Genomic DNA, 25,582 nt, shown 5'->3' on the forward strand with positions numbered 1-25,582 from the left:
TCTTATGTTAGGAAGCCACGCGAGGGCCGGACTACGAGTCCCAGAGTGCTCCGCGCAGGCAGCCATGTTGGTGAAGGGCGGCCGGAAAATGTGGGAATGGGTAGAGAGCCGCAGTCCATCTGGATACTCTGATTGGTCATGGTCTGGTAAGTGGGCGGGGCGTGTACTCTTTGGCTCACCCTGACTGGATGAGTCAAGGGGGAGTGTTGGGGAATTCCCCGCAGGGCGGAAGCGCCAGGGCTTCAGGCAGAGCCTAGCTATAGGCGGGCGGCCGCTGGGGCCCCTGAGGCTTCGGGGGCCATGGCCGGGGTCGCGTGCTTGGGGAAAGCTGCGGAGGCCGACGAATGGTGCGACAGCGGTCTGGGCTCTCTGGGTCCGGACGCAGCAGCCCCCGGAGGACCGGGGTTGGGCGCCGAGCTGGGCCCGGGGCTGTCGTGGGCGCCCCTCGTCTTCGGCTACGTCACTGAGGATGGGGACACGTGAGTGAACTTTAGGCTGCCAGACCCGGCCCTAGGATCCGACGTCTGATTCCCTATTAGTCTCTGACCCCGGCTTCCTAACCTTTCACTCCTAAATCTAACTTCTGATGCTCGACTTTCTGATCTGTAACCCCCAAGTCCTAACCTTTAGTAAAACCAATTTCCTATCCAACTCTGACCGTAACCCCTTAATTTCTCTGACCTTCCTTTCTTAAACCGTGGTTCATAGAGCTCCACATCCCTATCCATTGATCCCAAAACTCTTACTGACCCTAGTCCTGAGACTTTTGTTAGAGCTGTGGTTCAGACAGGCCCCTCCTGACCTCCTACCTCCAAATACGATCTTTGATCCTTAGCTCCTGATTCATGCGCCTTGAACTTGTATTTCCAAAATCAATACTTGGCCTTGACTCTAAGATTCTACCTTCTGAGCACTGATCTTCAGATCTTACATTCAAAGAGAAAATGTAAGCTCCACGAGCAGGGATTAATAGGGGTTTAATATTTATTGAACACTACCACCTTCCAGGCCCTTTTTAGGTGCTGTGATAAAGCAGTGAAGAAAACAAACAAAAACTTACACCTTTGTGGAGTTTACATTCTAGGGTAGGTATATAGGCAGAAGGACAGACTGACAGGAAGGAAGGGAGGGAGGGAAAAAAGGAGAAACAAGGAACGAAAGAAGGGCAGAGAAGGAAAGGAAGAAAAAGAAAAATGAAAAACAATATACAAGAAAGGCAGAAAAATGGTGTGTCTGAAGGGAGTAAGTTCTTTGGGGAAAAAATAAAGCAGCAAAACGGGACCAGTAGATTATCTGGGGCAGGGCTCTCCGGGTAGAAGGAACAAGAGATGTAAGGGCCCATGAGGGATTGCACTGGGGTTTTTTGTGCATTGCGTTTGCTGTTCTATCCACAGTGACTAAACAGTGCTTGACCTATAAGACGCACTCGGGAAATACTGATCTTTTCAAAGACCCCCGCTTAGGTTTCATTAATTTTCTTTATTGGTTTTTTGCTTTTTATTTCATTGATCTCTGTTCTGATTTTCATTATTGCCCTCTTCTGCTTACTTTGGGTTTAATTTGTTCTTTTTTTTTTAGTTTCTTAAAGTGGCAGCTGAGATCATTTTGAGACCTTTCTTTTCTAGTATAGATGTTTCATGCTGTAAATTTCCCATAGTAGTGCTTTAGCAGCCTCTCACAAATTCTGATATGCTATGTTTTCATGTTCATTTAATTCAAGATACTTTGTAGTTTCTCTTTTGATTTCTTCTTTGGCCAGTGGATTATTTAGAAATATGTTATTTAGGGGTGACTGGGCAGCGTAGTCAGTTGAGCGTCTGACTCTTGGTTTCTGCTCAGGTTGTGATCTCGGGGTCCTGGGATGAGCCCCCCGTTAGGCTCTATGCTCAGTGTGGAGTCTGCTTGGGATTCTCTCTCCCTCTCCCTCTGCCCCTCCTGCTTGTGCTCTCTCTCTCTCTAAAATAAAGGAATAAATATATATATATTTTAAGATTTATTTATTTATTTTGGTGGGGGTAGGGGCAGAGGAGAGGGAGAGAGAAACCCAAGCAGGCTCTGTGTGGAGCCTCATGCAGGGCTTGTTCCCATGACCCTGAGATCACGACCTGAGCTGAAACCACGAGTCGGTTGCCCAACCAAATGCCACCCAGATGCCCCTAAAGAAATAAAAAAAAAAAAAAAGAAATATGTTATTTAGTTTCCAGATAGTTGGAAAGTCTTCCAAATGTCTTTCTTGTATTGATTTTTAATTTAATTCCATCGTAGACCAAGAACATACTTTGTATGACTTGAATCCTCTTAAATTTATTGAGAATTATTTTATGGTGCCGAACATTATGTGTGCACTTGAAAAGAGTGGGTATTCTGCTGTTAGGTGTAGTGTTCTCTAAATGTCAGTAGAGGTCCTATTGGCTTATAGCTTTACCATATATCCTTGCTGATGATTTCTGTCTCCTTTTTCTATCAGTTATTTGGGGGGGCATTGAAATCTCCAACAGTCATTGTGGATTTGTCTATTTCTCCTATGCTCTGTTATTAGGGGCACAAATGTTTAGAATTATTATGTTCTCTTGCTTAATTGACCTCTTAATCATTATGAAGTTACCCTCTCTATACCTGGTAATATTCCTTGCTCTAAAGTCTAGTCTGATATTAAAATACTCACTGCTGCTTTCTTTTGACTAACTGGTGTTAGCATGGTATATCTTTCCCCACCCTTTTATTTTTAACCTATCTTTTAATACTTATATTTAAAGGGTGTTACTTGTAGGGAGCATATATAGTTGATTTTTGCTTTTTTATTCAGTCTGACAATTTCTGCCTTTTAATTGAAATGTTTAGACCATTTACATTTAATTCTTGATAGAGTCATGCTTAAGTTTATCATCTTATTGCTCATTTTCTACTTAATACCTCTTCTTTGTTTACCTTTTCTTCTTTTCTACCTTCTTTTGGAACCTGTAAATTTTGTCCCGTTGTATTCTTTTGTTGGCTCATTAGCTTTATTTATTTAAGGTTTTATTTATTTTTATTTTATTTATTTTAGCAGGGGGGAGAGGGAGAGAGAATCTCAAGCAGACTCCCCACTGAGGGTGGAGTCCGATGCAGGGTGTGATCTCACAACCCTGAGATCATGACCTGAGCTGAAATCAAGAGTCAGACACTTAACCGACTGAGCCACCCAGGCGCCCCTTAAGATATTGTTTTTATGTAATCTCTACACCCAACATGGGGCTTGAACTCACAACCCTGAGATCAAGAGTCACACGCTCTACCGACTGAGCCAGCCAGGAATCCCTGGCTTTATTAGCTTTAACTCTTTGTTCTGTTGTTTAAATGGTTGGCAAACTGTGGTCTCCAGGCAAAATCTAGCCAGCCATCTGCTTTTGTATGGCGGTAAGCTATGAATGGTTTTTACATTTTTAGTTATTTTTATTTTTTTAAAGATTTTATTTATTTATTTGACAGAGAGAGACACAGCGAGAGAGGGAACACAAGCAGGGAGAATGGGAGAGGGAGAAGCAGGCTTCCCACTGAGCAGGGAGCCCAATGTGGGGCTCGATCCCAGGACCCTGGGATCATGACCTGAGCCGAAGGCAGATGCTTAACGACTGAGCCACCCAGACGCCCCATTTTTTAAAAGATTTTATTTATTTTAGAGAGAGAGCAAGTGAGCAAGTGCAGGGGAGGGGCAGAGAATCTCAAGCAGACTCCATGCTGAGCGAGAAGCCTGACTCGGGGCTCAATCTCATGATCCTGAGATCATGACCTGAGCTGAAACCAAGAGTCAGACACTTAACTGACTGAGCCACCCAGGCGCCCCTGAGATTTTTGTCTTTATCATTGGTTTTGAACAGGATTTTTATGTTGGGCCTTGGCATGGTTTTCTTAACATTTCTTGTTCTTGGAAGTCACTGAACTTCTTGGATCTGTGAGTTTATAGTTTTCATCTGATTTGGAAAATTTTCCAGACATTATTTCTTCAAATATTTTTTCTATCCCTTGTTTAGAGACTTAAGTTTCAAATATTATCAGGCTGCTTGAAGTTGTCCCATAGCTCTCTGATGTTCTTTTCATTTCATTTTTTTTTTTTAAAGATTTTTTTATGTATTTATTTGACAGAGAGCGAGAGAGGGAATACAAGCAGGGGGAGTGGGAGAGGGAGAAGCAGGCTTCCCACTGAGCAGGGAGCCCGATGCAGGGCTCGATCCCAGGACCCTGGGATCATGACCTGAGCTGAAGGCAGACGCTTAAGGACTGAGCCACCCAGGCGCCCCTGTTCTTTTCATTTTAAAATACTCTCTTTTAAAATGCCTGGCTGGCTTAGTCAGTGGACCATGCAACTCTTGATCTCTGGGTCGTGAGTTCAAGCCCCACATTGGGTGTAGAGATTACTTAAAAATAAAGAAAAATATTCTCATTGTTTCATTCTAAATAGTTCCTATCGCACAGTCTTCAAGTTTGCTAATCTTTTCTTCTGCATTGTTTAATCTGTTGCTAATTCCATCCAGTGTATTTTTCATTTCAGATGCTGTAGTTTTTATCTCTAGGAGTTTGAGTCTTTTTCTTTAATATCCATGTCTCTACTTAACTTTTGGAATGTATCAGATTCACTTATAATGAACTCTTTTAATGTTTGTGTTTGCTGATTCCAACATCTGGGTCATTTCTGGGTCAATTTCAACTGATTGAGTATTCTCATTACGGATCTTGTTTTCCTGCTTGTTTGCCTACCTGATAATCTTTGATTAAATGCCAAACATTGTGAATTTTACTTTGTTAGGCTGGCCAGTTGTGTATTCCTATAAATATTCTTGAGTGTTGTTTTGGGATGCAGTTAAACTGCTTGTAAGTAGTTTGGTCCTTTGGGGTTTTGCTTTTATGATTTGTTAGGTGGGTCCTGACCAGTGCTCTATCTAGGGCTTATTATTGCCCACTATTGAGGTAAGACCTTCCAGAGTCTTCTACCCAATGTCCTGTGAATTAGGGGTTTTTCCTAGTCTGACTGGTGGCAACAGGCACTATTCCTGGACCCCTGTGAGCAATGGGCCTATTTCCTCAATCTGTTTGGATGGTTTCTTCCCCAGACTGGGGTGGGTAGTTTCTTCACATCCCTGTACTGATCAGTCTTCTAAATACTCGAGAGGCCCCTCTGCAGATCTCTAGGGTCTTTCCCTGTTTAGGTCTCTTGGTTTCTCTGTCCCGGGACACCCCCTGCCTTGCTGTCCCCAGACTCAGCTCCATCTCACCTCATATGCAATGTGCCAGGGCCCTGCCTGGGTTCGCCCTCTCTGTGCCGTGTCTTCTCTCAAGACTAGGAAACGTGGCAATCAATCAAAGGTCTCACCTCACTATGCGCCCTGTCTCTCAGGGATTGCTGTCGTTCATTGCATGAGGACCAATATCTGGAAAACTGTTGTTTCCTATACTATAGTTTGTCTGCTTTATTTTGGTTGATTCAGAGGGGAGGAGAATCTGGTCCCTGTTATATCATCTTGGGAGGAAGTAGAAGTCCTACTTAATAAACACCAACTCACCAAATTTGCTGAATTAACTCTGACCTGACCCTCCTAGATTCCTGTGGTCATGGGGCCTAGCACACAGTAGGTGTTTGTTTGCTATGTTTGTTGAATGAAGGAATACAGGAATACTTGACTTTTTTTTTTTTTTTTTTTAAGATTTATTTATTTATTTGAGACACAGAGAGAGAGAGCACGAGTGGTGGGGGGGTGCAGAAGGAGAGGGAGAGAGAATCTCAAGCAGACGCTGCGCTGAGCACAGAGCCTGACACGGGGCTCGATCTCACTATCCTGAGATCACGACCTGAGCTGAAACCAAGAGTCGGACGCTTAATGGACTGTGCCAGCCAGGCGCCCCAGGGGTCCTTAACCTCTGTCCTCTGCTCCCTGTCTTTGTCTTCAGGGCACTGCACTTGGCAGTGATTCATCAGCACGAGCCCTTCCTGGATTTCCTCCTAGGCTTCGCGGCTGGCACTGAGTACCTGGACCTGCAGAATGACCTGGGCCAGGTGAGCCACCCAGGGCCGGTACGGGGCTTGGGGCCGGGTTCTCAGTGCAACCCCTAACCCCTGCCCTCTGCTCCTGCAGACAGCCCTTCACCTGGCAGCCATCCTGGGGGAGGCCTCCGCAGTGGAGAAGCTGTATGCGGCGGGTGCCGGCTTGCACGTGGCAGAGCGTGGGGGCCACACGGCACTGCACCTGGCCTGCCGCATGAGGGCACATGCCTGCGCTCGTGCGCTACTCCAGCCCCGTCCCCGGTGCGCCAGGGGAGCCCCCAACACCTACCTCGCTCAGGGCCCTGACCGCACCTCTGAAGCCGACCACCTGCCTGTTGCCTTGTACCCTGAACCCGACTCGGAGAAGGAAGATGAAGAGAGTGAGGAGGATTGGAAGCTGCAACTGGAGGCTGAGAACTACGAGGGTGAGGGTTCCCAGTCACTGGGCAGGCCCGGGCTCCTGGGCAGAGTGAAAGCACTGGGCTGTGGGCTCGGTTCTCCTGACTCAAGACCCAGCCCCTTGGGAAATAACACTGAGGCTTCAGGGACCCCAGGCATGGGGAAGGGCTCCCACTGAGGCCCCAGATTACTGAGAATCGGTCATGTGGGATTCAGGACCCGGACCACGTGGAGGCCCGAGACCACTTGGCACCCAGACCTGTCACCCACAGGCCTAGAACTACTAAGATCCCATTGTTGGGCCCGGGTTCCCCAGGTGGAAGGCACAGCTCACCCCAGACCTCACCTCCTCCTACCAAAACCACAGGTCCTAGTCTACCCAGGACAAGGGAACTCAAGGCCAAGATTCCCAGAGATTGACACTGGGTTCAGGGGCAGCCCTCAGCCAGGCCGCATGGAAAAAAAGAGCCCATCTACCCAGGGCCCTGGCATCTGAGTCTCAGGTCCCCCACCTCTAAGCCCAACTACCTGGACCAAGCCCCTTCCACAAAGGGACTGAGATCACCCAGGACCCAGTGTTCAGGACCCAGCCCACCCCCCAAGGTCACGGGCCCTTCAACTACTCAGGATCCAGGAATCTGGGGTCCAGGTCCTTTGTGGAATAAAGACCGGAGACTCAGTCTCCCGGTCCCAGGATCCGGGCTTCCTGTCCAAAGCCCCCAGGCTCTTCACCCATAAGCCCCAGACAGTCCGCGAGCCGGGCATTGGCACTGCCAGCAGGTTCCAGACCCACCAAGACTTAGGCATTGGGGGTGCAGTTGCCTCTTTGCCTTACCCAGGAATTCAGGAGCTGGACCCCGAGCTCAGTCCCCTGACGAAGCCCTCCCCTATTGGCATTTGGGGCCCGGGCCCCTCACCCCCATCGTCTGACACCAGTCACTCTATCCGCAGGCCATACCCCGCTTCACGTGGCCGTCATCCACAGAGATGCAGAGATGGTCCGGCTGCTCCGGGAGGCTGGAGCAGACCTCAACAAACCGGTGAGCTGCCCTCGGGAGAAGGCGTGGCAGGGAGGGTTGCCCCCCAGAGTGGGGCAGGGCCTCCTTGACCTCTGTGCTGCTCCTTGCAGGAGCCCACATGTGGCCGGAGCCCCCTGCACTTGGCAGTGGAGGCCCAAGCCGCCGACGTGCTGGAGCTCCTCCTGAGGGCAGGTGCCGACCCCACCACCCGCATGTACGGGGGCCGCACCCCACTGGGCAGCGCCACGCTCCGGCCCAACCCCATCCTCGCCCGCCTTCTCCGTGCACATGGAGCCCCTGAGCCTGAGGACGAGGACGACAGGCCAGGCCCCTGCAGCAGCAGTAGCGACAGTGACAGCGGGGACGAGGGCGTGAGTCAGGAGGAAAGACCGGGCGGCCTAGCTGGGGGGTCAGGGTGAACAGGCAGGTGGGAAGGGGGGAGAAGAGAAGTTAGGCAGCGTAGTGAGACCGACCTCGGGCCGCTGCGATCAGAGAACTCAGGCAGCGGTGCCAGGGCTGTCAGGCAGCTGTCCGGGGAGACCCGGACAGGGCTGGTGGGGAGAACGCGGGGAGCGGGGCTCGAGCAGAGGGAGAACTCAGGCGGAGTGACCGGTAATGGCAGCGGTTGGCGGCGGTGGCTGACGGCGCAGGCAGTGACCACGCCGAGCAAGAGTTGGAGAACTCAGGCGGTGGGAAGCCGACCTCGGGCAGCAGGGATTCCAACCCTGGCAGCAGCTGGGAAAGACCTTAGCCAGCAGTGAGGAGGTTGTGTTGGGGAACCCAGGCGGCAGAGACACTCCCTTGGGCAGGGGACGAGGTTGGGGGGGGGAGGAGTCTGGGTAGAGGCGGGGGGGTGCAGAGGAGGGAGACCCAGCGGCCGAGGCGAAGCAGCAGGGCTGGAGCCCGAGCAGTGGCGGGCGGCGGAAGACCATGGGTGACCTTGAACGTGGTGGTCGGCAAACTAGGAGCAGGGGATTTGAGTGGGGGGACTTGGGCTTCCAGGAAGGCCCCAGTTGCCGGGGTGGGTGGAGGAAGCTGGATAGCCGGCAAGGGGACAGCCGGCTGAGCCCCTGTGCCTGCCCCCCTCTGCCCCCAGGATGAATACGACGACATCGTGGTCCACAGTGGCCGGGGCCAAAACCGGCTACCTCCCACCCCAGCCTCAAAACCTCTCCCTGATGACCCCGTCTGACCTAATTGTTAATAGAGTTTCCAGTTTAATAAAATCCCAGTTCTGACAACCAGAGACTAGAATGACGGTCGCCTTTGCGGTCCTCCAGTTTTATTCCTGGGTCCCTGTCCCTCCAAAATCAAGTGCCACACAAGCCTCAGTGGTTTTCTTTGTGCTTTATTCACACCGAAGGGTTGGAGTGGGTGACGTGGGAGGCCGGGTGTGTCCTGAGTCAGTGTGAGCCCAGCCCCTCTACCCAGCTCAGACTCAGCCCCTTGGGCCCGGTCCCATGGCCCACCCTTCTCCCCGTTCCTGCAGGTTGGGGAATGGAGTGGGCTGTTAGGTGAGCTTTGGGGGTCCACCGTCCTCAGCCATAGGGTGTGTCGGGAAGGAGGACATGAGGTCGGGGGTCACCCCTCCCTCCTGATCTCCCCCAGCAAATCCGTTGCCTTCTTTAGCTCCTCTCTCACGTGCTCCAGCCGCTCCAGGTCGTGCTCCTGGTGGGATCAGAAATGGGCTGGTCAGCACCCACCTTCAAGGGCGGGCCACCTCAGTGGTCACCCGTGAATGTGGGCTGTGTCACTTTGCACAACGGCAGCCAACAGTGGTCATCCTGGTCCCCATGGACCGCGATGGGGGCCACGGTAGAAGAGTGACGTTGGCCAACGCGACTGGCAGTGCGGTCCGTGTTGACTGCCTAGCGAACAGCAGCAGAGAGGACTAGTAAAGGTGCCCAACTTGGATGCCATGACCCCTTTGTGAGGTGCTGGCCATTTTGGCCACTGCCACCAACCGTGGGGACATCCCACTTCCCATGACTCAGCAGCGGTGTCCATCTCTAGTCCGGTGAACCAAGCACAGCAGCCCCTTCCCATGTGGCCAGACTGCTCCTTACAGAGCACAGTGGTGGTAACTCAGCCACTTCTCTGCCACACTCGTGGCCGTCTTGGTTACTGTAATCTCAGCCATCTTGATCATCTCGGTCCAGCAGAGGCTGCTGCCTCATCCTGGTGTCAGTCCTGGTCACTATGATCCATTTGTGTGGATATTGGCTATTTATGGCCCAACACTGGTGTGTGTTTAGTCGTAACCCACTGGCCATTTGGTCCACCCCACTTGCCCATCGCCTCCTCCGCTCACCTTCCTCTCTGAAGCCTCTTCCTTCTCCTCCCGCTTGGGCTCAGCTTCTGGCTGCTGGTGGTGGCGGTGGTGCGGTGAGTGCTCGTGCCCCTCTTCTCCGCCCCCCTGCCACAGGCTGCGGCCCCCGCTGAGCACCTGCATGCCCTTCTCCTCCGCCTCAAACTGGGCTGTCTCCTCCTCACTGGCCTGCTCTGCCCCTCGCTTCTGGGGCCCCCCTCCACCGTCTAGCCGCCGCTTCCACAGGCTTTCAAAGGGTTCCATGGGCCTGCTCTTCCTTTTCTCCTCCTCCTCCTCCTCCTTCTCCTCCTTCTCCTCCTCCTCCTCCTCCTCGTTGTCCTCCTCCTGGCGGAGCTGGCTGTGGAGCTGCTCCTGGATGGTCTGCTGCCGCACCTCAGACTTGTGGGCCGTCTCCGCTGCTTCCTCTTCCTCTTCCCTCACTTCCTGGCTGGGCCTCGTCTTCCCAGCCTCTTGCTTCTTGAACTCCCCAACCAGTAGGCCTTTTTCTTTGGTGGACGCACAGCCATAGGGCTCTGTCTCACACATCTCTGGCGGAAAGAGAGAGGATGCTCTCTGTGCGGCAAATCGGGAAACTGAGACCTGGGGGAGTTCTGGGGTCTGCCCGAGGTCCCACAGGGCTGCCCAAAACTGGGAGAGGAGGCTCAGGTCTGAGGGACATTCTCTGCCCCCATCCCGTACCTCTGCAGGGAACCCCAAGGGTGGAGCTGGAGGCCAGGCTGGACACTGCGCTGTGCTGTGCCAACCCAGGCAAGGGGGCTCTGGGAGAAGACACCCCTTCCTCCAGTAAACCCTGACCGAAACCTTGGGTGGGGTGGGGGCACCCAAGAGGAACTGGGGCCTGGGCCCTGCTTACCTTTGTGGAGGAGAGCTGTGCAGGGGCTTCTCTGGGCCTGGCCCAGTGTCAGCACTTCCGTGACCACCTCGGCCAGACAGCGGGTCAGCTGGGGGTGAAGGGTCAGAGGGGAGGTTGAGGGCAGGGCAGAGGGGGGGCAATGAGAGCAGTTGGGGGTGTGGAGAGGAGATGATCATGCAGGCTGGTCAGAGAGGGCCAGGGTGCGGGGGAGATGGGGCAGGGCAAGGGGTCCGCACTCCTCACCTCTTCCTTGGAGGGTCTTGGTGCCAAGGGAGCAGCGGTGGCTGTGGAGGAAGGAGATGGATGCTGGGCTCGGACAACCCCCCCCCCCGGGTGCTGTCCTCGGTGCTGATCCCAGCTCCAAGATGCTTCCCGTTACTCACCTGTCCCCTCCCCCAGCCTACCTGCCAGGTGTACCGTCCCCACCCGGAAGCTTAGCTCGCGAAGTCTCTGGGTGCACCATTCCCGCCCCTGGTCCCTCGAGTCCCTGGTCCCTCGAGTCCCTGGTCCCCGAGCTGGCCGCAGAAGCCCCCTCTCGTTTCTGGCACTCACCCGCCCCCAGCAGCAGCGCCAGCAGCAGGGCCAGCGGTGGCCACAGCAGCACTGAGGGGGGCCCGCGGTGCTGCATGGTGGGGCGTCCCGACCAGGGTGCTTGGTGCGGCGCTGTCTGGCGGCGCGGCAGCTGCTTATAACCCGCGCCCGTGGCCCCGCAGGGGAGGACGTGACGTCACCACCGCCCCTTCCCCGCCCGCGGCAGGGTGACAGCTGCGGGGCGGCCACCTGCCCAAGACTCTCAATTATTCATGGGGACCCACGTCCTGCACCCGCTCCCCTCCAGCTAATGGCCCCTGAGCGCCTGCGTGGAGGGAGGGTGCGTCCCCCAGACAAACACAGTCTGATGAGCTTTACGGCTGCGCTGGGAAGCCGACCGGGGTTCGAATCCAGCGGCAGCCACTTGCAGATAGACCTCAGGCAACTCCTCTTTTTGGCCATTTCCTCATCTCAAAATTTGGGTCTCCTAAACCTCTTGTCCCAGAGGTTGGGGCGGGGCCCTGCCTGCATCCCAGTTCCACCACCAACAGCTGTGCGGCCCGGGGAAAACTGCCGGGCCTCTCTAGGGTTGGTTCCATCCTTTGTGAAATGGGGCCGGCGGCCGCGACTCCACAAGTGAGGCGTGGCGGTAGCTGAGTGCAGAAGGTCATTTAGACAGCACTGGGCACTGGGCACTACGCAGGTCCCAGGCCCTTCCGGCTGGGAATTTTTATTGAGCACCTACTCTATGCCCAGCCCTCTTACAAAGCCCAGGGCTTCAGCAGCGGACACACTTCCCTGTGCTCTTGGAGCAGACATTTGAGAAGGGGCCGATGCAATACTCAACTATGCGTCAGGAAAAAGAGGAAATGACCCCAGACTCCTGCATCACATGAGCGCTGGGGGCTTTTACTCTGGCGGGTCAGGGAAGTCCTCTCGGAAGAGGGTATTTGCGCCAAGGCCAGCGTGATAAAATGGAGGCAATCACGCAAGATGGAGGGAAAGTGTAGCCAGGAAAGGGACCAGCAAGGGCAAAGGTCTGAGTCAAGAATGAGTCTGCAGAGTTCGAACGGCCAGCCCCAGAGGAAGACAGACAAGAGGCGGGTTGAGGAGGAAGGCAGGGGGCAGATCATGTAGGGCTCTGTGGATCCTGGGGACCACTCTGTCCTTTCCCGTGAGGGCTCTGAGCAGGGGAGGGACGTGACCTGACCCGGGGGTCCATAGGGTCGCTCTGGCTTCGTGTGGGGGCCCAGGGAGCCAGGAGGCAGTGAAGAGGCTCGTCAGTCACAGTGAACAGGACCAGGGAGGAGAGAGTAAGGGTGGCTTCTGGAGATACTCTGAAGGAGGAGTGGCCAGGGTCTGCTGAAGGAAGGACTGACGCAGGTGTGAGAGGAGTTGAGGGTCACTGGACGGGCACGGCGAGGGGCAGAGCGAGTTCTGGCTTCGCTAAGGCTATGCTGTCTCCTGGACCCCTCCCAGCCGCGGGGGGTGGAGGGGTGAGGTTGAAACCGGGGTCAGTGCAAGGTGCCCCCTGTTCTAGAGCAAGGGGAGAGGACTTGGCATGCTCTCAGTTCCGGCGGTGGCCCCCAAGCTGCCCTCCATGTGCTCTGGGGGTTGTGGCCACGGTCCCTCCAGCCACAGCCCCTGGGATGGTTTAGCACCTCTGGCCAGCATGCCCAGCGAGTCGGCCAGGGTCCTCCGCCTTGCTCACAGATCCACAAAGGCCTTGGTTCTGACCATTTATTGGGGACTTCCTGCTAAGTACTGAGGGAGGGAAGGAGGAAGGAGTATTGGAGGCTTCTTCTTCTCTTCCCCTCATTCCTACAACCTTCAAGTCCCCAGATGCCCTGCTTTCTGGTGCAGGCTGGGACCGTCAGTGGCGACGGGGTCACTGGCTGATTCTGGGGAAGTAGGGAAGGGACCCAGGCACGGAGCTGCAGATGTCAGGACTCTGCTCAGGAAAATAGGTCCCGGGCTTCCAGGGTCCCCCGAGCTCCAGGAAGCAGCCACAGCCCTGCTGACTGATGGGGGTGAGTTCTCAGCTCGAAACAGGCCGGCCTGGGCGCCTGGGCTTCTGGGGCTGGTTGGGGCCGATGTATTGGAGAGGCACGTGGGTGGGGGCCGTGATCCGATCGGTGCCAAGGTAGGGCTGGAGGACAGGGGGCACGAGGACCGAGCCATCCTGGGGACAAAGCAGGCCTCAGGTCGCTGCCACTGCCCCAGGCCTGCACCCTCTGCCTCCCCGCGTGCGATCCTCGCCCGCCTCACCTCTTGCTGATTGCTCTCCAGGAGGGCGATGAGGAGGCGGGGGACGGCGCAGGCCGTGGCGTTCACCTGGGAGAGAGGCACGCTCGCGTCTACATGATGACCTCCACTGGCCCGGGAGAGGCTGAGGTGGCGTGGGCCTAGGAGGGTGGAGGCTCTGGGGTGGGTGGGAGGGGGGTGCGGGCGCTCACCGTGTGGGCGAACTGCAGCTCCCCAGCCTCCTTCTGGAACATGATGTGTAGCCGGCGGCTCTGGAAGTCCGTGCAGTTGGACGCGCTGGTGACCTGGGCGAGGGGGCGGGGCGGGCTGAGAGGATCAGCTGTGGGGGGGTAGGGTGTCCCGTCCCGTTCCCACCAGGCATCCCCACCGCACTGGGGGCTCACCTCGCCGAAGCGGCCGCGGCCTGGCATCCAGGCCTCGATATCGAACTTGCGGTAGGCGGGAAGGCCCAGTTCCTGGGTGGGCATGTCCAGGATGCTGCCGCGGAAGAGAAGGTCATGGTGAAGGTCAGCGGGTGAGAGGTGGAGGCGGCGGCAGGGGGGGTGGCAGAAAAGTGGATGGAGAAGAGGATGGGGAGGAGAAAGCATGGGCCACTCTCAGCACCCCCGGTTTGTAATGGGTCCCCAAGGAAAAAGCCCACATCCCCCGGCCTCTCTGGAAGCCTGTGACGGACAGGGCTCAGGGAGGGGGGCGTGGGGCTGCCTGAAAGGGAAGGGGTGTGCCCCCACCTCCACTCTGCCCGGGGTGCTGAGGCGCTGCCTGGGGTGAAGTACAGATGGGGGATGGGGCGGCACCGAGGGATGGGAGCCAGGAGAGGGAAGGGGCCTGGGCCTCTACAATGGAGCGCCCTGTGCTGCTTAGGCTGCTGGCCCCGTCCTATGGTCCTACACGGGATTTTACAGCCTGACAGACACACACCCTGTAGATAGTCCTAATACGGGAAAAGGGGGCGGGGGATGGGGGTGAGGAGGCTGTTCACGATGAGGGAGCACCTAGCCAGCCCGTCCCTCCTCCCGCACCCCCACCCTTCTCCGCACCGGAAGTGCAGGCCCAGCTCCGTCAAGATCTCCATCTGCAGGGACAGGAACTCCTCCAGCAGCTGTGAGCTCTGCTCCAGCCCAGGGCCTGTCACCCCAAACATCTCCACCTGGGGCAGTGCAGTGGGCACAGGAGTCAGGAGGCCCTGGGTCACTGGAGTGGCCCTCCTCCCCAGCCCCAGCTACACCAACCTTGGTGAAGTGGTGTACTCGATATAGTCCCCATGGCTCCTTCCCTGTGTCTGTCTCGGCCCGGTAGCAGGTACTGGAACAAACCATCCTGGGGGAAGCAGGGGAGGTGGTGTCAGGGAGGGGAGAGGGAATGTCATGGGTGGGGACAAGATTTAAAGGAACTGAGCATCACCTGATGGGCAGGTCCCTGAAGGCCACCGAGTGGTCCATGAAGTAGCCTGGGGGGAGAGGGGAACAGGATGGGTCAGCTAGGGGCGCCACCCATCCACAGGAAACCTCTGTGAGAATTAGAAAAGGCGCCCTTCTGGTGGACACAATCTCATGGCAAGGCAGTGGCTGGATCCTCACTGGGCTGTTGTGCAGTAAACAACCTACACAACCGTACATGTTGGCCCTGGGGTCACTGGGACATCCTCGGCAGGCAGCCGTCATCCCTAGGATGCTCCTGGTTGTCCCCCTACAATCCCTGCTGCTCTGAGGATGCTGGAGGTATCCTCACCCCTGCTGTTGCCCCCAGGCAGGTGCTTACCTGCAAGCCCCACCTCTGCTGTCCCAGCCAGGTTGAGGTCTTCAAAGCGGGAGGGGTCGATGTTGTAAATCTGGGATGGGTTGGCATTTGGTGTCATCCCACAGCCTTCCTGGGGAGAGGCCAAGCCACAGAGGTCAGGGTACAGAGGACCTCGGCCTCCATTTTGCAGTCACAACCCCCGCTCCTCTCCAGGAAGCTTCTGGAATTGCCCTGGCCGCCTTGTTCTGGCCCGACACCCTCAACCCAGTCCCAGGGTGGTCTCTGCTGGGGGAGACAGGCTGTTCTTCACGCCTGGGGTCCCCAAAACTGGCACACAGCTGGGCGTGGGGAGCACTCACAAACACAGCTCCTCGCAGAAGGTCTGGCACTGTCATGGGAGTGAAGCCCTGTGAAGAGGAAGGGGGTGCGGTGAGGAGCGCAGCCAGGACCCCCACCCGGCCCCAAGCTCAAACCGGAAGCAGCGGCACTGCAGAATGGGCCACAAAGCCCACTCCACCTCAGGGGAAACTGAGGAAGGCCTGAGCGGTGGGCTTGGAGCTGGCTTCGGGGCCCTCTGCTGGGCTTCACAGTTTCCTCACTCAGTTCAGCGACACAGGGTAGGGGGAGGTATAGTGAAAGCTTTCTGTGGCTCCCCAGCGCCCTCAGGAAATGTCCGGGTCCCTCACCGCCGCCCACGCCCCACGCCTCCAGCCCCTGCCAAGCCCTCCCGGTTCAGCAACACATTTCCCCAACGCTCCCTTTCCGCTAGAGGCAGGCAGGGAGGTGATGGGCTCAGGCTCTAGGGCCAGCCCCAGGCAGCAGCCACGACATCCTGGGCTAGTCACACCCTCTCCAGGCCTTCGTTTCTCCATCTCTGAAGTGGGGATAATAATGGCACCTACCTCCCACCGCTGCTCTAGGAACGAAATGTGTCAATAACACGTGTAAAGCTCTGTAAACAGTGACTAGAGCAGAGGTGACCCCCCCCACCTCCCCGCCTTGAGCGTTCTGAGTCAGCCTCCGTGCCCCCCCGCCCCCCCCCCCCAGGCAGCCCTCCCAGACTGGCCCATACCCGGTGGATGAGCTTGTTGAGTGTGAAGTTGACCAGGCCATGCTGGAGGAGGGCCCCAGCCCCACGGAGGTAGTAGGAGCGGTGGCCGGACACGTGGGACAGGCGCCTGGGAGACAGATGGGCAGACAGGCGGGTGTGTGTGGGCCGGGGCTGGGGGGGGATGAGGGGGACTCTTCTGCACCCCAGGGCAGAGGCCAGCTGCCAGGCGGGGGACCGGGCATCAAACATTCATGCGGGGTGAGGCCCCGGCGGCTCCCCACCCGGTGCTGAGCCAGCTGCTGGGGTGGGGAGGGTGGGTGGCACTTACTTCTGACGGATGATGTCAAGTTTCTCGGCGATTTCCAGATGGCCCCGGGGTGGGAAGGAGAAAGCTGGACCAGGATGAAAAGCGGTGGGGTAAGGGTTAGGGGGAGAGACATGGAACAGGGACAGAGAGAGGATTAGAGAGCCGGCGGGAATGAGTGACAATAAGACAGAGAGGGAGACCAAGGGAAGGCGGGGGTGAGGAGTGGAAGGGAGGGGGAGGCAGGGAGAGAAAGGGAATGGGGTGGCGGCAGAGACGGGCCTGGCAAAGGGGGAGAGAGGTGGAGAGAGACACAGGAAGCAGAGGTGGAAAAGGAGAGAGAGGGCAAAGGGAAGAGAACATTAGGAAGAAGCGAGAAAGCTGGAGGGGGACAGAGAGCCAGAGGCAGACCAGAGTCAGGGAGGAAAACCCAAGGGAATCAGGGGCCAAAGTGGGGCAGGGACAGACTGCCGTGCACACACAGACAGGACGGAAGGCTGGGGGAGGGGCACAGGCCTTCTACAGGGTCCAGCTACATCCCAGACCCCGGGGGTCCCCACCCCAGCCTGGGGGGTGGCCCACCTGGCTTGTCTCCGACGACGTGCAGCACTCGGGCCTGGCTCTCGTCCCCGATGGGCTGCAGAGAGACAGCGGGAGTCACAGGGGAGGTGGTCCCAGGCGGACCCCCGGGCCCCCCCGGGCCCAGCACGGTGCTCACCACGTCCGGGTGGGTCCGGTTGGGCAGCCTCAGCGCCTGCAGGAAGAACTGCTCCTCGAGCTGGGTCTCCTTGGGGTACAGGACCATGAGCTGCTTGCGGATCTCCCGGCCATGTGCCCGCAGGCTCTGATATTGGGGGTCCTGGGGGCGGGGGCAGGTGGGGTCAGCCCAGGAAAGGGCAGGGGTCCCTCAAACCAGTCTGACCTCGAGCCTTGCTGGCAGAACCTGTGTGGGGGACACTCAGTGTCTCTTTGGCCCGACATGCTGAATTTCCTTTTGGGAAATTCCCTCCCCTCACCTCACCACCATGTGGCATGTCCAGAGGGTCATGACTCAGGCCTGGCCTACCAGAACATTCCATGGCCTTGGCCACAGCGACAGGCTCAAAGACAGGCACATGACCCAAGCCCCAGGACTACGGGTGCAGCTGTCAGGGAAGTGGCCCCCTTTGCGCGCCATCCTGGCTCCCCTTTCTCTAAGGGGGGAAAGTTGGTCTGGGAATGAGGAGAAAGTGGAAACAAATATGGAGCCAGGACCCAGAGCCAGCCTTTTGTCTCATGAATCAATAGATTCACTTGGGTCAACAGTCCTGTTTGTTGGCTTTGGTCACATTGTAGGAATCAGGACTCACGTGGCACCTGCCTGCTCCCACTAGGGATGGGCATCAACCCGCCATAGTACCTGCTGCACTTGACCGTTGTCCTGGTTTACCTGGTGGAAGACACGGACAGGGTGATTAGGTTCCTGAAGTTGGGGCCAGGGAGGTGGGAAAAATGGAGGGGTGAAAGGTCAAACAGGGCCGGGGGTGTGGGGTGGGGGTGGGGAAGGGGTTCTGAATTCCTTGCTCTGCAGATGCCTGGCCGGACAGACGTCTGTGCCTCAGTTTCTCTCTCAGTAAAGCCGGGAGGAGGCAAGATAACGGACAGTAATCACACCTGCAGCTCTGCTGACCAGGAGCTACCTGTCTCCACAGAGGGCTCTCACACGGTCCTATTTCTCCATAACCTACTCCATAAAGCGGGCCTCGCTGTGCTCCCCATTTCGTAAATGACAAAACCGAGACTTGGAGAGGTAAAGTCTGTGGACTTGTGACCTTCTACGATCTGGAGCAGCAGAGGGGACAGCAGGCTAGACCGGAGTCTGAATGTGGGGTGCCTCCAAGCTGTGCGTCCTTGGGCAAACCTTGTCCCTTCTCCGAGCCTCGGTATGCCCATCTGTGAAATGGGCTCATAGGAGCTCCCCAGCAGGGCTGGTGCATGGCTTCCCTGGAAAGATGGGTTAGCACTCACGGAACGCTAACTGTGATCACTTCTGTTGTCTGCACTGGCTGCCCGCCTGTGACGCACGTCACCCGGGGCCTGGCACTTCCGTAGTAGGGTCACCGGGAGATGTCACTAGCCTTGCAACTGGCCTTCGAGTGGAGTGGTGGAAAGCAGCCTGAATGCCTGGGTGCGAATCCTGCCCCAACTTTCTGGCTGTGACGTGGAGGCACATTTTTCACCTCCTGGGGCCCCATGTCGTCAGCTGCAAGTTGGGTTTGGACTGTCCCTGTCTCCCAGCGTTGTGAGGGCTGCACCTAGAACGATGCTTGGCACACAGTGACTGCTTATATAAACGTCTGCTGTTGATTTTATGATGACTTTTCCACCCCCTGTGGCAGATGCTATTGGCTGTCCAAGCCAAGACTATTTGCCCTCCGTCCTCCAGTCCCACAGACACCTGACTCAGTTCACCCTCCCTGGGCAGCCTGTAGTTCAGGGAACGTGGGCTGAGCCGGGGGGCTGCCTCTCAAGGATCCCTAAGCCCGCTGCAGTAACTGTGTCCCTCCTGCTGACGACAGGTGTGGGTGTGGGGTGTCTGGGCCCAGGAGGCATGAGGGGACTCTGCTGGATGCTTCGGCAAAGGTCTCCCTGCTCTTGAGAAAGGGCACGCAAGCCCCAGAAAAGTCCCGTTTTCTACCTCCGGCGGCATCATACAAAGAGATGTGGGTACTACGGCAGCCACCGTGGACTGCGAGAGGGGAAACTGAAGTCGAATCAAGAGGGTGAAGCTCCACCCACCTAGGACCCCCATGCTCACCAGCAGGGCCCGTACTGCCTCAGCCACAGCCTCCTTCTCCTCCTCCAGACTCCGGATCTGCTCCCGCAGCTGCCTCAGCTCCTGCCATGTGGAGATCTGGGGGTGGACACAGGAGGGAAAGGCGTGAAGTGGCCACTGTGTCCTGCCCCTTCTCCCTGCAGCCTCGGCCTCTGGCCACCTGGACCCCAGTGGCCAGTCCCCCTTCCTTCCCCCCCTACCCCACACTAGCGCTCCCTGATGTGAAGCCCGTGGCTGCCCAGAATGAAGACATGTTTCCCAGCCTCCCTCACAGCTGCGTGTACTCCCGTGTCCAAGTTCAACCAGTGGACATGAGCAGAAGTGGCAGTGTGACTCGGGTCACCTCCCTAAAGATAAGCCCCCATGTTGGACTTTCTGTCTCTCAGTCCCCTTGGACCGGATGACGGACTGGGAGGAGAGCCAAACCGGACAACATCCTGAGGGATGCGGAGCAAGAAGGTGAAAGGACCCAGGGGCCGAGGGGCATGGAGCTGAGGCCCCGCCAGCGATCACCTCGGAGTCTAGCAGAAGAGAGAGGCAGCCGTCCTCTGGGGCTGCCACGCCAAACCTGTGCCCTCCCACACGGCAGGCTCGGCTCTCGTTCATGGGCATCCCTATGGCTGTGAGGTCCCTCTGTGAGCCCACATCCCTGGGCAAACCCCTCGGACCTCTCTGGCTGTGGTTCTCTCTTCGACCAAATGGTGCAAACAACACCGTCCTCCCTCCTGGGGGCTGGAAGCGGGAAGGGGAGGGCAGGCCACAAGGCGGCTCCCCCTGGATGTCTCCTGGACACTTCATGCTCACTCTGTGCAAGAGTGACTCGAGGACAGGCATCTCTCCCCCCAGATCTGCTCTTCCTCCTTAGGCACAGCCCCAAGAACTCCCATCCCCCACCCCGGCCCTGTGGCCAGGCACCATGTCCTGACCCTTCTGCCTCAGGGACATCCATCAAGTCTGTCCTCCTCCCATCCCCTGACTCCTGCCCCCATCCAGAGCCTGTCCTCTCTCGCGAGGACCCCTGTGCCAGCCTCCCAGCCTGCAGGCTCACCTCCTCCAGCCAGAGTTCTTACACAAGCGCTCTCCCGCCTGAAAGCACCCATAGCTTCCCAGGGCTCCGAGGAACAATTCACATGCCTTGTTATTGCCCAGAAAGCCACATGCCATACTTCTCTTCACACTTCGCGCCCTAAAGGTGTGTTTTTCAAGCTTTGGGATGTGATCCATTAGTAGGTTGTAAATAATTTAGGATCTCTAAACCAGCACTTTAAAAGGCTGTGGTAGGGGCGCCTGGGTGGCTCAGTCGGTTAAGCGTCTGACTCTGGCTCAGGTCATGTTCGCAGGGTCCTGGGATCGAGCCCTGTGTCAGGCTCTGTGTTCTGCAGGGAGTCTGCTTCTCCCTCTTCCTCTGCCCCTCGTCCCTCTTCCCCGCTCATGCGCACACGCACACGCTCTCTCTTTCGCTCTAATGAATTAATAAAATCTTTTTAAAAAATAAATAAAAAGGGGCGCCTAGGTGGCTCAGTTGGTTAAGTGACTGCCTTTGGCTCAGGTCATGATCCCAGGGTCCTAGGATCGAGCCCCGCATCAGGCTCCCTGCTCGGCCGGAAGCCTGCTTCTCCCTCTCCCACTCCCCCTGCTTGTGTTCCCTCTCACACTGTCTCTCTCTCTCTCTCTGTCAATTAAATAAATAAATAAAATCTTAAAAAAAAAATAAATAAAAGGCTGTGGTAAAATACACATAAAATTTGCCATTTTAACGATTTTTAAGTGTACAGTTCAGGGGCATTAAGTACCTTCACACTGTTGTGCAGCCATCCCCACTGTCCATGTCCAGACCTTTATCTTCCCAAACTGAAACTCTACACCCATTAAACGTTATCTTCCCATTCCCTGCTCCCCCCGACCCCTGTACGTATATACCGCATTTTGTTTATCTATTCATCCATCTATGGGCACTGGGGTTCCTTCCATCTTTTGGCTACTGTAAGTAATGCTGCTACGAACGTCGGTATACAAATACCTGTTCAAGTCCCTGCTTTCAGTTCTTTGGGGCATATACCCGGAAGTGGGATTGCGGGATCATAGGGAAATTCCATGTTTAACTTTTTGAGGAACCGCCACCCTTTTTAATTAGTTTTTCTGAGCCTTAGTTTCTCCTCTGATAAAATGGGGGCAATAATGGCACCTACCTCATATGGTGGTTGTGAAACTGAAACGAGGCAAATATGTACAGAGCACTTAGAACAGGACCATCCTCAGCACCTCAGCAAGGTCTAGCAATATGGTGACTCTGGTCCTCGATCCCTAGCATGTAGTATTGTATTACTTACCAACTTATTCTCAACACCTGGGACATAGTAGATGCTCCTTAAATAACCGTTCGGTAGAACCGTTCATTCATTAGATAACCCTATCTACCCTGCTACCTGTGGGGCAGCGGCAGGTCTCCACCTCTTACTTTCCAAAGGCAAACCCCTCCACCCTCGTCTGATTCACATCCCTGTCCCCCATGTTCTTCCCCCTCCCCCCATTCTCTTTTGTCGTTTTAAGCCTGGCATGAGGTTGGAGCCCAGAGGACATGGGCAGGTAGTAAGTTCCTAAGCGCAAAGCAGGTACTCAGCACGCTTTATGGAACCGGCGCATAATGGGTGTGTAGATAGTAGGGCCCTAGCACTCCGTGGATAACTGGCACACGTATGCGTGCCAAGCACACCATGTTGGCTAAACTTGGGGAGGAACGAAAATTCCCGTAATAGGTTCGCCCCCTGCTGGAGAGTATCTTGCAAGCCCAGTTCGGCCCCGCAGCTGATGGCCCACGCAAGCGCACTCACGATCGCGGGCAGGTCTTCCGGCCGCAGCTCCCCCTTGCGGAGCCGCAGGGCGCGCGCGGCCTCTTCCGGGCATGCGCAGAGCGACTCCATGTCCAGCTGAGGGAGAGCGCTGTAGCCCTCGCGCGCGTGCTCGTACAGGAGGTTCCGGCCTTGTCTCTCCGTGGCAAAAGTTCTCCTTGGGCTATGGCTGCAGACACAGCCTCTCCGGGGCCGAAGACCCCGAGCAGCCACCAAAGGCCACAAGCGCCGCGCCATGGACGCAGCCATCTTGGACAGGGGACAAGGAGCCACGCACCCTTTGTCCCGCCCACCCCGCGTTTAGACCAATTGCAAAGCAGCCGCCCTGCCAATCAGACCCTGGACCGGGTGAGCGCCTCTCGTGCCTCAAATAGAGTCCGACGAGAAAAATTGACTGAGATTGACTCTGTCGTTGACCAATCGTCGCTTGTGTCCCGCCCCTTCAGTGCACACGAGAGGCAGATCCAGCCAATCCCGGCTGGGATGGCCTCCGGAAGTGCCTAGAAGCCTGTTCAGCGTGCCTGCGGACCCAGCTAGGGTCGGTTGAAGTAGATGGGATCCTCGGGTTCTCCAAATCTCCCCGGCCTTCTCCTCAGTTTCCCTTCTCCTCCTGTGTGCGGGGGGAGGGGAGGCGGTGGGCGGGAGAGGTTGCTGGGTGCCCGAGAGCCTACTCAGAGCGAAACTAAATTTAAGGAGGGAATTTCTGTCAGCAGCGTGAGGGGTTGTGGTTCGACCGTCAGGAAATTCCTTGGGTTTAACCCGAAGGCTCTGAGGACGGGATGGGGAGAATTGGGGCCCTTCCCCGGCTACGGCCACATTTCCCGCTTCCTTCCTGATTCTCTCATCCCCTAACACAGGGACCCTGCTGGCAGCGGGATGTCCTGGTCCGGCCTTCTCCGTGGCCTGAACACGTCCCTAAGTTCTGGTAAGTTGGGGGCTTGAGCTGCAGAGACGCAGCTGGACGAGGGTTATCCCCTCTGGGACTTGGGTGCCTCTGCCGCAGCCCCGGGGGGAAATCGGGGTCTTAAATTAAGGATGCACGGATGCATGGTAGGTTTTAGCGGAGCTCGGGCTGCAAGGGCAAGAGGTGGGAAGTCATTGCGTTGGGGGCGACTATAGGTCGTCAGGTGGGTACCAGGAATTTGGGTCAATTATTGATTTCTTCAGCAAATACTTATTAAATAACCTCCCCTGGGTGAGACATCCAAGCAAAGGGTTTAACTCATTCATCCAGCTGATATTTTTCAAGATCCTGGTGTGTGCCAGGCACGGAGAGGGATGCTTTGTTTATGTCCTTATGGGCTCGGCAGACATCAGATGCTTCTCATGGCCAGTCACTCTGCAAACTTTTATTAAGCACTTTCTGGTTGCCACTCACCAAGGATCACATGACAGGCTTGCGACCTGCCCGGGAACTCTGGGCTAGTTTGACATGCATCTCTCGCCGTAGCCTCTCATACACCGTACTCAAGGAGGAGGTGTGATTCTGGTGCTTCCGATACAGTGAGGACACCGAGGCACTGAGAAGCAGAGTCTTGCTCAAAGGCATACCACTAGGAAAAGGCTTCTAGCAATGTCTCACCCCCTGGGAGGATTCTACTGTAACTTGACACCTAAGGAGACGTGGAAATGGATAGTAGGGCCAGGACCTGCCCTGGATAGGGAGAGAGTGTAAAGTTTGGGTGTAAAAGGTCATCCGTGCTAGTGACAGGAAAAGGATGAACCTAAAGCCCTAAACTGGGAGCTCCAAGAGGGTATGCCCAGGGCTGTCTCTGTCACCGTTGTGCCTCCATTATTGGGGCCAAGACAGTAGGTGCTCAGTGGATGTTTGCTGAAGAGAATCCGGTTATGGTGGCATCTTCTTACATCCTATCCATGAACAAATCATCAGTTTGCCTTGGAAATATATTCCCTCCCCTACCTGTCTTTCTTCTTAGTCCACTGCAGCCACACTGCTCCCTTTTCTGTTGGTGTGTCTGGGACACCCGCTGGAGCAGGATGAGTAAGGAGGCAAGTAGGGAGATGAGGTCAGGGAAGTAACGGGGGCAGATCACCTGGGGCTTCATGGGCCACAGAAAGGACTTTGGCTTTGTCCTGAGTGAGATGGCACCGCAGGAGGGAGGGCTCTGAGCGGGGGCGGGGGGGGGGCATGCTCTGACCCAGGTGTCCACAGGCTCCCGCTGGCTGCATGTGGGGACCAGACTGTAGGAGGGGGGAGAAGTAGGGCTCAATAGGCGAGGCTGGACAGGGCCAGAGTGGATGCAGTGGAGGAGGGAGGAAAGGGTCTGTATTAAAGTTCGGCTGACATCATCTGCTTATGGGGGTTGGAAGTGGGTATGACGGGCAGGAGGAGGGACACCTCCCTGAAACACCCCATTGGGTTGCTGTGGAGATGGCATGAGTTCACGTAGGTACAGTGCATAGAACAGTCCAGGACACGATGTGAATCTGATCGCTTTTATTATTTTTAAACAGCATTAAAGTCGCTACCTTCCTTGCACAATAAAAAGAGCTAATTCACATTAAATGTTTAAAATAGAACCTGACAGGTGATGGTTGCCCAGTAGATGTTATTACTCTTATTTGTGACTACCCCCAGACGGAAACAAATACATGCTTGGAACCATGCCTAGAACTCTTACCCGTTCACTGGGATAACCCCCCCCCCCCCGCCCTCCCGGTTGTGTGTCTCCAGGCCTAGCCCTGGCCTCCCAGCTCCGGGCCAGCCGCCCCATGGCCACCCTGAACCAGATGCACCGCCGAGGGCTCCCGAAGCGGCCGCCCACACCTCTGGGCCCCACGGCCGGCCGGCCGCAGCTGAAGGGGGTAGTGTTGCGCACGTTCATCCGAAAGCCCAAGAAACCCAACTCGGCCAACCGCAAGTGCTGCCGCGTGCGGCTCAGCACCGGCCGAGAGGCCGTGTGCTTCATCCCCGGGGAGGGCCACAGCCTGCAGGAGCACCATGTCGTGTTGGTGCAGGGCGGCCGCACTCAGGACCTGCCTGGCGTGAAGCTCACTGTTGTGCGTGGCAAGTACGACTGCGGCCACGTGCAGAAGAAGAAATGACCGCCAGGGCCACCTTGGCGGGCTGGGGTTCACCCAGAATAAGAACCCTCCTCTCTGGGTGCCCGCAGTATCCTTGGGAAGCTCTTCCAGCTCTGGAAGCCCCTGGTCCTGGGTGCAAATCCTGGCTTCGCCTCTTCCAGCTGGAACACTACTTGCCCACAGGGGTTCTGGGTGTGGATTAGTAAAAGCACCCCTCTGTGCACACCCTTGCCTTCCGTGTATAGAGCATGGGCTGGGGGGGGGGACCCCTTCTGCTGGGATAGGGCCCTGTACTGCCATCTGCTGGGAAGGGGTTGCAATAAACACACAGACCCCTCCGCCTCCGACGGATGTCGTGTGAACCCTCCT

The 25,582-nt window shown here is 56.4% G+C and overlaps 4 protein-coding genes across 7 annotated transcripts; 2 read left to right on the forward strand and 2 right to left on the reverse strand.

The window, feature by feature from the left end:
* The first annotated feature begins 212 nt into the window (after nucleotides 1–212).
* NFKBIB (NFKB inhibitor beta) lies at nucleotides 213–8,680 on the forward strand. Its single transcript, XM_036094934.2, has 6 exons — nucleotides 213–479; nucleotides 5,923–6,028; nucleotides 6,108–6,441; nucleotides 7,367–7,455; nucleotides 7,545–7,805; nucleotides 8,531–8,680. The coding sequence occupies exons 1-6, from the start codon at nucleotides 301–303 to the stop codon at nucleotides 8,624–8,626; spliced, it is 1,065 nt and encodes a 354-aa protein (XP_035950827.1). The 5' UTR covers nucleotides 213–300; the 3' UTR covers nucleotides 8,627–8,680.
* Nucleotides 8,681–8,766: 86 nt separating this feature from the next.
* Nucleotides 8,767–12,772, reverse strand: CCER2 (coiled-coil glutamate rich protein 2). Its single transcript, XM_036094938.2, has 5 exons — nucleotides 11,169–12,772; nucleotides 10,860–10,900; nucleotides 10,617–10,704; nucleotides 9,746–10,290; nucleotides 8,767–9,102 (listed from the first exon to the last, which is right to left on the reverse strand). Exons 1-5 carry the CDS (start codon nucleotides 11,242–11,244, stop codon nucleotides 9,016–9,018), a joined length of 837 nt encoding a protein of 278 aa, XP_035950831.2. The 5' UTR covers nucleotides 11,245–12,772; the 3' UTR covers nucleotides 8,767–9,015.
* Nucleotides 12,773–12,873: 101 nt separating this feature from the next.
* SARS2 (seryl-tRNA synthetase 2, mitochondrial) lies at nucleotides 12,874–22,468 on the reverse strand. Of its 2 annotated transcripts, XM_036094929.2 has the most exons (17): nucleotides 22,151–22,468; nucleotides 19,302–19,397; nucleotides 17,902–17,933; nucleotides 17,688–17,772; nucleotides 17,223–17,282; nucleotides 17,087–17,141; nucleotides 16,529–16,592; nucleotides 16,222–16,327; nucleotides 15,509–15,556; nucleotides 15,171–15,279; nucleotides 14,814–14,859; nucleotides 14,642–14,729; nucleotides 14,450–14,559; nucleotides 13,796–13,889; nucleotides 13,604–13,696; nucleotides 13,416–13,481; nucleotides 12,874–13,329 (listed from the first exon to the last, which is right to left on the reverse strand). In XM_036094929.2, the coding sequence occupies exons 1-17, from the start codon at nucleotides 22,415–22,417 to the stop codon at nucleotides 13,186–13,188; spliced, it is 1,563 nt and encodes a 520-aa protein (XP_035950822.1). In that variant the 5' UTR covers nucleotides 22,418–22,468; the 3' UTR covers nucleotides 12,874–13,185. The 2 variants fall into 2 exon arrangements, with proteins under 2 accessions (XP_035950822.1, XP_035950821.1); XM_036094928.2 differs by lacking the exon at nucleotides 17,688–17,772 and having other exon boundaries at nucleotides 17,223–17,363; nucleotides 17,904–17,933.
* An 82-nt stretch (nucleotides 22,469–22,550) lies between these two features.
* MRPS12 (mitochondrial ribosomal protein S12) lies at nucleotides 22,551–25,560 on the forward strand. 3 transcript variants are annotated; one of them, XM_036094945.2, is made up of 3 exons: nucleotides 22,551–22,706; nucleotides 23,026–23,093; nucleotides 24,864–25,560. In XM_036094945.2, the coding sequence occupies exons 2-3, from the start codon at nucleotides 23,045–23,047 to the stop codon at nucleotides 25,232–25,234; spliced, it is 420 nt and encodes a 139-aa protein (XP_035950838.1). In that variant the 5' UTR covers nucleotides 22,551–22,706; nucleotides 23,026–23,044; the 3' UTR covers nucleotides 25,235–25,560. The 3 variants fall into 3 exon arrangements, with proteins under 3 accessions (XP_035950838.1, XP_035950840.1, XP_035950837.1); XM_036094947.2 differs by having other exon boundaries at nucleotides 22,650–22,716; XM_036094944.2 differs by lacking the exon at nucleotides 22,551–22,706 and adding an exon at nucleotides 22,709–22,782.
* Nucleotides 25,561–25,582: the final 22 nt, after the last annotated feature.

This window comes from Halichoerus grypus, chromosome 15 (genome assembly GCF_964656455.1).
Source record: "Halichoerus grypus chromosome 15, mHalGry1.hap1.1, whole genome shotgun sequence".
Lineage (NCBI taxonomy): Eukaryota > Metazoa > Chordata > Mammalia > Carnivora > Phocidae > Halichoerus > Halichoerus grypus.

What these genes read in the sequence shown, in the direction of transcription:
- NFKBIB (XM_036094934.2), top strand. Translation starts at nt 301, where the DNA reads ATGGCCGGGGTCGCGTGCTTGGGGAAAGCTGCGGAGGCCGACGAATGG. An exon ending in TGCAGAATGACCTGGGCCAG is followed by an intron (nt 6,029 to 6,107) that starts GTGAGCCACCCA and finishes CTGCTCCTGCAG; the next exon opens with ACAGCCCTTCACCTGGCAGC. An exon ending in GTGACAGCGGGGACGAGGGC is followed by an intron (nt 7,806 to 8,530) that starts GTGAGTCAGGAG and finishes CTCTGCCCCCAG; the next exon opens with GATGAATACGACGACATCGT.
- CCER2 (XM_036094938.2), bottom strand. Translation starts at nt 11,244, where the DNA reads ATGCAGCACCGCGGGCCCCCCTCAGTGCTGCTGTGGCCACCGCTGGCC. An exon ending in CAAGACCCTCCAAGGAAGAG is followed by an intron (nt 10,705 to 10,859) that starts GTGAGGAGTGCG and finishes CTTCACCCCCAG; the next exon opens with CTGACCCGCTGTCTGGCCGA. An exon ending in AAGAGGCTTCAGAGAGGAAG is followed by an intron (nt 9,103 to 9,745) that starts GTGAGCGGAGGA and finishes TGATCCCACCAG; the next exon opens with GAGCACGACCTGGAGCGGCT.
- SARS2 (XM_036094929.2), bottom strand. Translation starts at nt 22,417, where the DNA reads ATGGCTGCGTCCATGGCGCGGCGCTTGTGGCCTTTGGTGGCTGCTCGG. An exon ending in TTCTGCGAGGAGCTGTGTTT is followed by an intron (nt 15,280 to 15,508) that starts GTGAGTGCTCCC and finishes GCCTCTCCCCAG; the next exon opens with GAAGGCTGTGGGATGACACC. An exon ending in TTCAGGGACCTGCCCATCAG is followed by an intron (nt 14,730 to 14,813) that starts GTGATGCTCAGT and finishes TGCTTCCCCCAG; the next exon opens with GATGGTTTGTTCCAGTACCT.
- MRPS12 (XM_036094944.2), top strand. Translation starts at nt 22,721, where the DNA reads ATGGGATCCTCGGGTTCTCCAAATCTCCCCGGCCTTCTCCTCAGTTTC. An exon ending in AGTTTCCCTTCTCCTCCTGT is followed by an intron (nt 22,783 to 23,025) that starts GTGCGGGGGGAG and finishes CCCCTAACACAG; the next exon opens with GGACCCTGCTGGCAGCGGGA. An exon ending in GAACACGTCCCTAAGTTCTG is followed by an intron (nt 23,094 to 24,863) that starts GTAAGTTGGGGG and finishes GTGTGTCTCCAG; the next exon opens with GCCTAGCCCTGGCCTCCCAG.